This window comes from Coregonus clupeaformis, chromosome 6 (assembly GCF_020615455.1).
Source record: "Coregonus clupeaformis isolate EN_2021a chromosome 6, ASM2061545v1, whole genome shotgun sequence".
Taxonomy (NCBI): domain Eukaryota; kingdom Metazoa; phylum Chordata; class Actinopteri; order Salmoniformes; family Salmonidae; genus Coregonus; species Coregonus clupeaformis.
The window spans coordinates 51508281-51520115 of NC_059197.1; the positions used below are offsets into that span (position 1 = coordinate 51508281).

Consider the following 11835-nt stretch of genomic DNA (forward strand, 5'->3'; position numbering starts at 1 on the left):
CGCTTAAGAAAACGGGCGTCTCAGAAAGGGGCTTATATCTCCCCTTAGTTAACCTGTCTTGGGCTCTTCTGTAATGAGGAACAAATCAGTTCAGGCCCTATTCCATATTTAGTCCCCTAGCCATAAAGCTCTGGTCAAAAGTAGTGCACTATATAGGGGAAGAGGGAGCCACTTGGGCCACAGGCTGACGTTCTCCTCGCTGTGTGTATAATGTGGTTAGTGATGTCAAGTGTTTGTACAACTCCTGGAGGTATGGTAAACACAGTGGTATTTAACCTTTTATACACACACACACACACACACACACACACACACACACACGGCGCAGGCTTACCCAAGCTGAATGACAGTAATGCCATTACATTAATGGGACTTTAAATGTCAGAGAGAGGAGGAGGAGGAGGAGGAGGAGGAGGAGGAGGAGGAGGAGGAGGAGGAAGTGAATGATATGTTTCTATCTCTGCCTCCCTTTTTCTGCTGCTCTCTCCCTCCCTCGCTCTATCTCTTTTTCTCCTCTCTCCCCTCTCTCTCTCCCTCCCTTTCTTTCTCTCTTTCTCTCCCTCCCCCTCTCTTTCTCCCCCTCCCTCCCTCCCTCCCTCCCTCCCTCCCTCCCTCCCTCCCTCCTCCCTCCCTCCCTCCCTCCCTCCCTCCCTCCCTCCCTCCCTCCCTCCTCCCTCCCTCCCTCCTCTCTCCTCTCTCTCCCTCCCTCTCTCTCCTCTCTCTCTCTCCCTCCTCCCCCTCCCTCTCTCCCTCCTCCCTTCCCCCTCTCCTCCCTCCCTCTCTCCCTCCCTCCCTCCCTCCCTCCCTCCCTCCCTCCCTCCCTCCCTCCCTCCCTCCCTCCCTCCCTCCCTCCCTCCCTCCCTCCCTCTCTCTCTCTCTCCCTCCCTCTCTCCCTCCCTCCCTCCCTCTCTCCTCCCCCCTCTCAACATGGCCGGAGTGTTCTACATGTGCCCTCCCTCCCTCCCTCTATCTCCCCCTCTCTCCCTCCCTCTCTCTCTCTCCCCCTCCTCCCTCCCTCCCTCCCTCTCCCCTCCCTCCTCCCTTCCCTCTCTCTCCCTCCCTCTCTCTCCCTCCCTCCCTCCCTCTCTCTCCCTCCTCTTTCCCTCCTCCCTCCCTCTCCCTCCTCCCTCTCCCTTCCCTCCCTCTCTCTCTCTCTCTCTCCCTCCCTCCCTCCCTCCTCCCTCCCTCTCCCTCCCTCCCTCCCTCCTCCCTCCTCCCTCCCTCTCCTCCCCCCCCTCTCTCTCTCTCTCTCTCTCTCTCTCTCTCTCTCTCTCTCTCTCTCTCTCTCTCTCTCTCTCTCTCTCTCTCTCTCTCTCTCCCTCTCCCTCCCTCCCTCCCTCCCTCCCTCCCTCCCTCCCTCCCTCCCTCCCTCCCTCCCTCCCTCCCTCTCTCTCTCTCTCTCTCTCTCTCTCTCTCTCTCTCTCTCTGTCTCTCTCTCTGTCTCTCTCTCTCTCTCCCCTCTCCCTCCCGCCCTCTCACTTCTCTCCTCTCTCTCTCACCCTCTCCCCTCTCTCTCACCCTCTCTCTCTCTCTCTCTCTCTCTCTCTCTCTCTCTCTCTCTCTCTCTCTCTCTCTCTCTCTCTCTCTCTCCCTCCCTCCCTCCCTCCCTCTCTCTCTCTCTCTCTCTCTCTCTCTCTCTCTCTCTCTCTCTCTCTCTCTCTCTCTCTCTCTCTCTCTCTCTCTCTCTCTCTCTCTCTCTCTCTCTCTCTCTCTCTTTCCCTCTCCCTTCCTCCCTCCCTCTTTCTCTCTCTCTCTCCTCTCTCTCTCTCTCTCTCCAGGTGAGATGGAGGAGCTGGAAGCTCAGTGGCTAACGGGCATTTGTCACCATGAGAAGAACGAGGTTATGTCCAGTCAGCTGGATATAGACAACATGGCCGGGGTGTTCTACATGCTGGCTACCGCAATGGGACTGTCTCTCATCACCTTCATATCGGAACATCTCTTCTACTGGAGGTTGAGATACTGTTTCACTGGAGTCTGTACAGGAACACCAGGTCTACTCTTCTCTATCAGCAGGGTAAGACTGGGGGTTAGGGGGTAGGGGTTAGGGGGTAGGGTGTAGTGGTTAGGGTGTAGGGGTTAGGGGTTAGGGGTAGGGTTTAGGGGGTAGGGTGTAGTGGTTAGGGTGTAGGGGTTAGGGGTGTAGGGGGTAGGGGGTTAGGGTGTGGGGGTTAGGGGGGTAGGGGGTAGGGGGTAGGGGGTGGGGGTAGGGGTTAGGGGGTAGGGGTGTAGGGGGTAGGGGGTAGGGGGTTAGGGGGTAGGGGGTAGGGGGTTAGGGGGGTAGGGGGTGGGGTTAGGGTGGTAGGGTGTAGGGGGGTAGGGGGTAGGTGGGGTAGGGGTTAGGGGGTAGGAGTTAGGGGTTAGGGGTAGGGGGTAGGGGGTTAGGGGGTTAGGGGGTAGGGGTTAGGGGTTAGGGGGTAGGGGTTAGGGTGTAGGGGGTAGGGGGTAGAGGAGAGGGGGTAGGGGGGTTGTATGGGCTTATTATGGGTGTATGTGGGCACTACGTTGGGGTATGTGGGGGCACTAGGTTGGGGTATGTGGGGGCACTAGGTTGGGGTATGTGGGGGCACTAGGTTGGGGTATTTGGGGCACTAGGTTGGGGTATGTGGGGGCACTAGGTTGGGGTATTTGGGGGGCACTAGGTTGGGGTATGTGGGGGGCACTAGGTTGGGGTATGTGGGGGGCACTAGGTTGGGGTATGTGGGGGCACTAGGTTGGGGTATTTGGGGGCACTAGGTTGGGGTATGTGGGGGCACTAGGTTGGGGTATTTGGGGGCACTAGGTTGGGGTATGTGGGGGGCACTAGGTTGGGGTATGTGGGGGGCACTAGGTTGGGGTATGTGGGGGCACTAGGTTGGGGTATTTGGCGGCACTAGGTTGGGGTATGTGGGGGCACTAGGTTTGGGTATTTGGGGGCACTAGGTTGGGGTATGTGGGGGCACTAGGTTGGGGTATGTGGGGGCACTAGGTTGGGGTATGTGGGGCCTCAGAGTCTGCAACACCACTAAGAAAGGGGCACCACCAAGCAAGCGGCACCATGAAGACCAATGAGCTCTCCAAACAGGTCAGGGACAAAGTTGTGTGAGAAGTACAGATCAGGGTTGGGTTATAAAAAAATATCTGAAACTTTGAACATCCCACGGAGCACCATTAAATCCATTATAAAAAAATGGAAAGAATATGGCACCACAATAAACCTGCCAAGAGAGGGCCGCCCACCAAAACTCACGGACCAGGCAAGGAGGGCATTAATCAGAGAGGCAACAAAGAGACCAAAGATAACCCTGAAGGAGCTGCAAAGCTCCACAGCGGAGATTGGAGTATCTGCCCATGGGACCACTTTAAGCCGTACACTCCACAGAGCTGGGCTTTACGGAAGAGTGGCCAGAAAAAAGCCATTGCTTAAAGAAAACAATAAGCAAACACGTTTGGTGTTCGCCAAAAGGCATGTGGGAGACTCCCCAAACATATGAAAGAAGGTACTCTGGTCAGATGAGACTAAAACTTTTTGGCCTTCAAGGAAAACTTTATGTCTGGCGCAAACCCAACACCTCTCGTCACCCCGAGAACACCATCCCCACAGTGAAGCATGGTGGTGGCAGCATCATGCTGTGGGGATGTTTTTCATCGGCAGGGACTGGGAAACTGGTCAGAATTGAAGGAATGATGGATGGAGCTAAATACAGGGAAATTCTTGAGAGAAACCTGTTTCAGTCTTCCAGAGATTTGAGACTGGGACGGAGGTTCACCTTCCAGCAGGACAGTATTTTTTTATTTCACCTTTACTTAACCAGGTAAGCCAGTTGAGAACAAGTTCTCATTTACAACTGCGACCTGGCCAAGATAAAGCAAAGCAGTGCGATAAAAACAACAACACAGATTTACATATGGGGTGTATGTGACCCTAAGCATACTGCTAAAGCAACACTCGAGTGGTTTAAGGGCAAACATTTAAATGTCTTGGAATGGCCTAGTCAAAGCCCAGACCTCAATCCAATTGAGAATCTGTGGTATGACTTAAAGATTGCTGTACACCAGCAGAACCCATCCAACTTGAAGGAGCTGGAGCAGTTTTGCCTTGAAGAATGGGCAAAAATCCCAGTGGCTAGATGTGCCAAGCTTATAGAGACATACCCCAAGAGACTTGCAGCTGTAATTTCTGCAAAAGGTGGCTCTACAAAGTATTGACTTTGGGTGGTGAATAGTTATGCACGCTCAAGTTTTCTGTTTTTTTTTGTCTTATTTCTTGTTAATTCCAGGTTGTAAGGCAACAAAATAGGAAAAATGCCAAGGGGGGTGAATACTTTCGCAAGCCACTGTATACCATCTCTTTTACGGTCCTCCCTTGTTTTCTGACCTCAATGGGACTTCCTGGTTTAATAAAGGTTAAATAATACCAGTAATGTCCCCAGCTGTCATAATATTCCCATCATGCTCTGAAAGGTCACTGAAAGGTCACTGGTCTAACTCATCAGATTTACTACATGCATTTTAAGTAGCATCCAAAATGCCTCTGGTCAATGCCACCCTATTCCATATATTTAAGACTCTGGTCAATGCCACCCTATTCCATATATTTAAGACTCTGGTCAATGCCACCCTATTCCATATATTTAAGACTCTGGTCAATGAACCCTATTCCATATATTTAAGACTCTGGTCAATGCCACCCTATTCCATATATTTAAGACTCTGGTCAATGAACCCTATTCCATATATTTAAGACTCTGGTCAATGCCACCCTATTCCATATATTTAAGACTCTGGTCAATGCCACCCTATTCCATATATTTAAGACTCTGGTCAATGCCACCCTATTCCATATATTTAAGACTCTGGTCAATGCCACCCTATTCCATGTATTTAAGACTATGGTCAATGCCACCCTATTCCATGTATTTAAGACTCTGGTCAATGCCACCCTATTCCATATAATTAAGACTCTGGTCAATGCCACCCTATTCCATGTATTTAAGACTCTGGTCAATGCCACCCTATTCCATATATTTAAGACTCTGGTCAATGCCACCCTATTCCATATAATTAAGACTATGGTCAATGCCACCCTATTCCATGTATTTAAGACTATGGTCAATGCCACCCTATTCCATGTAATTAAGACTATGGTCAATGCCACCCTATTCCATATATTTAAGACTCTGGTCAATGCCACCCTATTCCATATATTTAAGGCTCTGGTCAATGCCACCCTATTCCATATAATTAAGACTATGGTCAATGCCACCCTATTCCATGTATTTAAGACTATGGTCAATGCCACCCTATTCCATGTATTTAAGACTATGGTCAATGAACCCTATTCCATATATTTAAGACTCTGGTCAATGCCACCCTATTCCATATATTTAAGACTCTGGTCAATGCCACCCTATTCCATGTATTTAAGACTATGGTCAATGCCACCCTATTCCATGTATTTAAGACTATGGTCAATGCCACCCTATTCCATATAATTAAGACTCTGGTCAATGCCACCCTATTCCATATATTTAAGACTCTGGTCAATGCCACCCTATTCCATATAATTAAGACTCTGGTCAATGCCACCCTATTCCATATAATTAAGACTCTGGTCAATGCCACCCTATTCCATGTATTTAAGACTATGGTCAATGCCACCCTATTCCATATAATTAAGACTCTGGTCAATGCCACCCTATTCCATATATTTAAGACTCTGGTCAATGCCACCCTATTCCATATAATTAAGACTCTGGTCAATGCCACCCTATTCCATATAATTAAGACTCTGGTCAATGCCACCCTATTCCATATAATTAAGACTCTGGTCAATGCCACCTTATTCCATATAATTAAGACTCTGGTCAATGAACCCTATTCCATATAATTAAGGCTCTGGTAAATTAACCCTATTCCATATAATTAAGACTCTGGTCAATGCCACCCTATTCCATATAATTAAGACTCTGGTCAATGCCACCCTATTCCATATGATTAAGGCTCTGGTCAATGGACCCTATTCCATATAATTAAGACTCTGGTCAATGAACCCTATTCCATATAATTAAGGGTCTGGTCAATGAACCCTATTCCATATAATTAAGGCTCTGGTCAATGCCACCCTATTCCATATAATTAAGGCTCTGATAAAAAGTATAGTGCACTATATAGGGAATAGGGTGTCATTCTCTGGTCTAAAGTAGTGCACTATATAGGGAATAGGGTGCCGTTCTCTGGTCTAAAGTAGTGCACTATATAGGGAATAGGGTGCCAGTCTCCCTCTCTCTCCCCACTATCTCTCCACTATCTCCCTGTATCGTTTTAATGAATAGGGGGTCATTTTGGGCTGCCCACTATCTCCCCACTCTCTCCCTGAATCGTTTTAATGAATAGGGGGTCATTTTTGGGACTCAGTCTTAGGGGCCCGATTCAATCACGTCCGCTTCAGCCGAATATCTGCACAGCTGATGTTTTTACAGAGTCTGAGGTGGAACTTTGTTAGAGCTGAATCCAAATCAACAAGCGTCTCCTGGCGTTACACCTGAAGAGGCCGTTACACGGAGACGCATGGAGAGAATATCCCACGCAGCCTTGTTAACCAGTTGGAACACAGGAAAGTGATGTAATCTTTGTGGCGCAGTGGTCTAAGGCACTGCATCGCAGTGCTAGCTGTGCCACTAGAGATCCTGGTTCGAATCCAGGCTCTGTCGTAGCCGGCCGTGACCGGGAGACCCCATGGGGCGGCACACAATTGGCCCCAGGGTAGGGGAGGGAATGGCCAGCAGGGATGTAGCTCAGTTGGTAGAGCATGGCGTTTGTAACGCCAGGGTTGTGGGTTCGATTCCCATGGGGGGCCAGTATGAAAAATAAAAAATTAACTGTAAGTCGCTCTGGATAGGAGCATCTGCTAAATGAATAAAATGTAAATTTAATCTACACCTCCATTAGGACGATATAAAATCCTCTTTATTTAGTTGAATGATTTTTTTAATTTATTTGAGCGTCGTTATTTCTATATTATGCTACGTTTTCTCTTTCTAAAACTTCTAACGGGAAGGGGGAAGGTGTGGCTTCGTGACATCACAAGAGCAGCTGCTCACCAATTTGAAGGGCTCCAACGCGGTTCCACCTCCGACGCCGCCAAAAAACCATCAGCTGTGCGGTGTCGGCTCTCGCCGGGTTAACTCTTGATCTGATTGAATCTAGGCCTTAATGTGTTTTAATGTTTTCGGAGGCAGCGGTGTGTTTGCATTGACCTAACCATGAAGTCATAGTCTCCCTCCGCAGTACCTTTCTGGGTATATATAATATTAATAATACTAATATGGTTTGGAATGCTATCTAAGTCATTATGTTAAATGTTTCAGAGAAATGAAAAAAAAAGCTTCTGGACATCGACTGTATTTTCCTGCATCTGTTAAAGCATCTCTCTAATAAGAATGATGAATGGCTGGAGTGGAATACTGGGAGATATATATATTCTGCATTCCAAATGGCACCCTATTCCCTGTATAGTGCACTACCCCATAGTGCTCTGGTAAAAAAAAGTAGTGCACTATATAGGGAATGGGGTGCCATTTGGGGACGCAGTAATACTCTTTTAGATGGTTTCTCAGATGCTGAGTCAGTCGATACTAATGTGATCCAGATGAATAAAGCTTTACTGGGAAGGGGAATAAATGGGTCATAGTTGCCAGAAGCCATAGAGTTTTAGACAACAGTTATACTTCAAATGATGATCCATGGATGGTAATCGCTCTCTCTCTGTCTCTCTCTCTCTCTGTCTCTCTCTCTCTCTGTCTCTCTCTCTCTCTCTCTCTCTCTCTCTCTCTCTCTCTCTCCTGTCTCTCTCTCTCTCTCTCTCTCTCTCTCTCTCTCTCTCTTTTTACCTCTTTCTCTCTCTCCTCCCCCCTTCCCTCCTCTCGCTCTTCATCTCTCCTCCCTGCCTCTTTCCCACCCACCCTTTCTCTCCTCCCCTCCCCCCTCTCTCTCTCTCTCTCTGTAGGGGATTTGGAGTTGTATCCACGGCGTCCACATCGACATGAAAAAGAAGTCGGACCTGGACTTTAGCCCTCAGGCCAACATGTTGAAGCTCATCAAGTCAGCCAAGCAGATGACCAACATGTCCAACCTGTCTGCTTCCAGGATCAACTCCCCCAAGCGGGCGGCTGAGTTCATGCACTCGGCGGGGCCCATGATCATGGACATGATGGCGGAGAAAGGTTTTTGATTTTGTTTTGATTTATTTGACAATTTACAAACACGATACAACCACACATTGTGGATACAATGCATTTTTTAAAAAATCATTGAGGATGGTTCTTCTTCGTTTTAAGGTAACTTCATCTACGCCGACAATCGAAGCTACGCCCCTAAAGAGGTGATCTACGGCGATACAGGCGACCTCCAGGCCTACCTGGCCAACCGACACAAAGACCACCTGAATAACTACATCTTCCAGGGCGGACAGCACCCTCTGACCCTCAACGAGTCAAACCCCAACTCCGTGGAGGTGGCGGTGAGCGCGGACTCCGCCCAGACCAACGCCAAGCCCAGGGGCCTGTGGAAGAAGTCGGTGGACACCCTGCGGCAGGGTCCGGGTGTCCCGGTCCCCGACATGCTGTCCCCCGACCCCCGCGTGTCCATGAAGACCCAGCGCTACCTGCCGGAGGACGCCGCTCACTCGGACATCTCCGACTGCTCCAGCCGAGGAGCCGGTTCGTATCAGGACCCGGAGAACAACAAGCACCCGAAGAACAAGGACGGATTAAAAAAAAGACAGTTGCCATCGAAATACCCCAGGGACTGCAGCGAGGTAGAGCTGTCCTACTTAAAGACTAAGCAGGGCAGCGGAGTGGGAGGGGGGGTGGGACCGCAGGGACAGACACAGGGACAGGGGAAAATCTACACCATAGACTCGGACAGAGAGCTCAATCTCCACTCGGACCCCTTACACTACCGCGAGAGCCGCGGCCTGGCCGCCGACGACGACCTGGACTACCCAGAGATCTACTCCGACCACAACGACAACTACAGGAAGTGTCAGGACCAGCCAATCATCCACCTCAACTCGTCCCCACTGCGCCACACGGACGTTGACCTGCTCCCGGACTCGGCCTACTCCAAACACTACGGCGTTAATAACGATAAGAGCCTGTCCCTGTCGCCTCACGAGAACAACGACCGCTACAAACAGACCCACTGCCGCTCCTGTCTGTCCAAGTTCCCCACCGGCAGCAGCTACACCCCGGGTCACTTCACGCCCACAAACACTGCTTCTGCCGCCGCCGCCGCCGCCGCTGCCCGCTCGCCCTACAACCGCTGCGAGGCATGCCTCCACACCGCTAACCTCTACGACATCAGCGAAGACCAGCTGCTCCAGGACGCCATGCTGACCAACCGGAATATGCAACACCGGGACGAGATGTTCGGCCACTACTGGCCTCAGACGGACGGCCCGCACGTCCAGAAGAGGAACAGGCTGCGTCTGTCCCGCCAGCACTCCTTTGACAACATCGTGCTGGAGAAGCCCAAAGAGGTGGACCTGGGGCGGCCCGCACGCTCCGTCAGCCTCAAGGAGAAAGAGCGCTGCTTCCTGGATGATTCCCCCTATGCTAACCTGTTCAGCGTCCGCCAGGCAGACAAGCTGTCCGGCTCCAGGTCCACGCTGTTCACCCTGGAGGAGGGCAAGCGGAGCCGGTCGCTGTACCCCGATCACGGTTCCGACAACCCCTTCATGGCGGCTTCGCTGAGGGACGACACGCGCCTCGTCCACGGACGTAGCTACTCCGACATTTACAAACAGCTGGGAGGAGGAGGGCTCAAAACGTCTTCATCGCAACGCAACGAGAACAATCTGAGATCCTCTGTCAAGTCCACCGCTTCCTACTGCTCCCGGGACGGAGGCCGGATACCAGCTAATGACATGTACATTACAGAGCATGTGATGCCTTATGTAGCCAATAAGACGAGTGCATACTCAGCCGCCCCGCGGGGGATGCTAAACTCAGCCCAGTTCAGCAATAGACGGGTTTATAAGAAAATACCCAGTCTGGAGTCAGACGTTTAAATAACTATTATTATTATTAAGGGTTATTATTATTATTATTATTAGGGTTATTATGAAGTCTCTCTGCTTTGTTGTATTATAGTTTCAAACTATCTAATATCCACTTAGGATGCCATAGACACACTTCTTCTTCTACTACTACTACTACTATTACTACTACATCTTTAAACCTAGAATAAGTACCAGGGGAGTTCAAGCTCTCTCTCTCTTTACTGATCTCACTGTTCCTTCTCTCCTTGTAAGCAAGGGGTTTTGGCTTCCCACGGGGTTGATGACATGACTCCCCTGATTCATGGACAGATAGACAGACAGGGCAGGGGTTGAGGGAACGAAGGATAGACAGACCTCAGAGAAGGAATCAGGAGAGAGAGAGAGATAGGGAGGAGGAGGAATCAGGAGAGAGAGACAGGGAGGAGGAGGAATCAGGAGAGAGAGACAGGGAGGAAGAGGAATCAGGAGAGAGAGACAGGGATGAGGAGGAGGAATCAGGAGAGAGAGACAGGGAGGAGGAAGAGGAATCAGGAGAGAGAGACAGGTAGGAAGAGGAATCAGGAGAGAGAGACAGGGAGGAAGAAGAATCAGGAGAGAGAGAGAGATAGGGAGGAGGAGGAATCAGGAGAGAGAGACAGGGAGGAGGAGGAATCAGGAGAGAGAGACAGGGAGGAGGAGGAATCAGGAGAGAGAGACAGGGAGGAAGGAGAGGAGAGGAGACAGACAACCTGACAGAGAGAGGAGAGGAGGGGATAGGAGAGGAGAGGAGAGGAGAGGAGAGGAGAGGAGAGGAGAGGAGAGGAGAGGAGAGGAGAGGAGAGGAGAGGAGAGGAGAGGAGAGGAGAGGAGAGGAGAGGAGAGGAGGGGGGAGGACAGGGGGAGACAGACAGCCTGACAGATGGTAGGTGTTTGATGTGGCCACTACGCCTCTTATCAAGACAAATATGGCCACCAGCATATCTGGCAGGGAGAGAGGACAAGAGAGAGAGAGAGAAGAGGAGAGACGAGAGAGAAGAGAAGAGACGAGAGAGAGAGGAGAGACGAGAGAGAGAGAGAGAGAGAGAGAGAGAGAGAGAGAGAGAGAGAGAGAGAGAGAGAGAGAGAGAGAGAGAGAGAGAGAGAGAGAGAGAGAGAGAGAGAGAGAGAGAGAGAGAGAAGAGGAGAGACAAGAGAGAGGTCTAGGGAAGGGCTGGATAGCTAGCTTAGTGGGAGCTGTGTGTCGCTGGATAGAGCTAGGTTAGTGAGAGCTCTGTGTGGCTGGATAGAGCTAGGTTAGTGAGGGCTGTGTGTGGCTGGATAGAGCTAGGTTAGTGAGGGCTCTGTGTGGCTGGATAGAGCTAGGTTAGTGAGGGCTGTGTGTGGCTGGATAGAGCTAGGTTAGTGAGAGCTCTGTGTGGCTGGATAGAGCTAGGTTAGTGAGAGCTCTGTGTGGCTGGATAGAGCTAGGTTAGTGAGAGCTCTGTGTGGCTGGATAGAGCTAGGTTAGTGAGGGCTCTGTGTGGCTGGATAGAGCTAGGTTAGTGAGAGCTCTGTGTGGCTGGATAGAGCTAGGTTAGTGAGAGCTCTGTGTGGCTGGATAGAGCTAGGTTAGTGAGAGCTCTGTGTGGCTGGATAGCGCTAGGTTAGTGAGAGCTCTGTGAGGCTGGATAGAGCTAGGTTAGTGAGAGCTCTGTGTGGCTGGATAGAGCTAGGTTAGTGAGGGCTCTGTGTGGCTGGATAGAGCTAGGTTAGTGAGGGCTCTGTGTGGCTGGATAGAGCTAGGTTAGTGAGAGCTCTGTGTGGCTGGATAGAGC

At 50.6% G+C, this 11835-nt stretch overlaps 1 protein-coding gene across 1 annotated transcript in view; it reads left to right on the forward strand.

The window, feature by feature from the left end:
* The window catches only part of LOC121557545 (glutamate receptor ionotropic, NMDA 2A-like), a gene marked incomplete at its 5' end in the record, with an annotated part of 72405 nt that extends 61931 nt beyond the window's left edge, over positions 1–10474 (forward strand). Inside the window, 3 exon segments of the mRNA XM_045216947.1 lie at positions 1779–2017; positions 7988–8204; positions 8319–10474. Of these exon segments, the coding sequence (XP_045072882.1) occupies positions 1779–2017; positions 7988–8204; positions 8319–10051 (2189 nt within the window).
* Positions 10475–11835: the final 1361 nt, after the last annotated feature.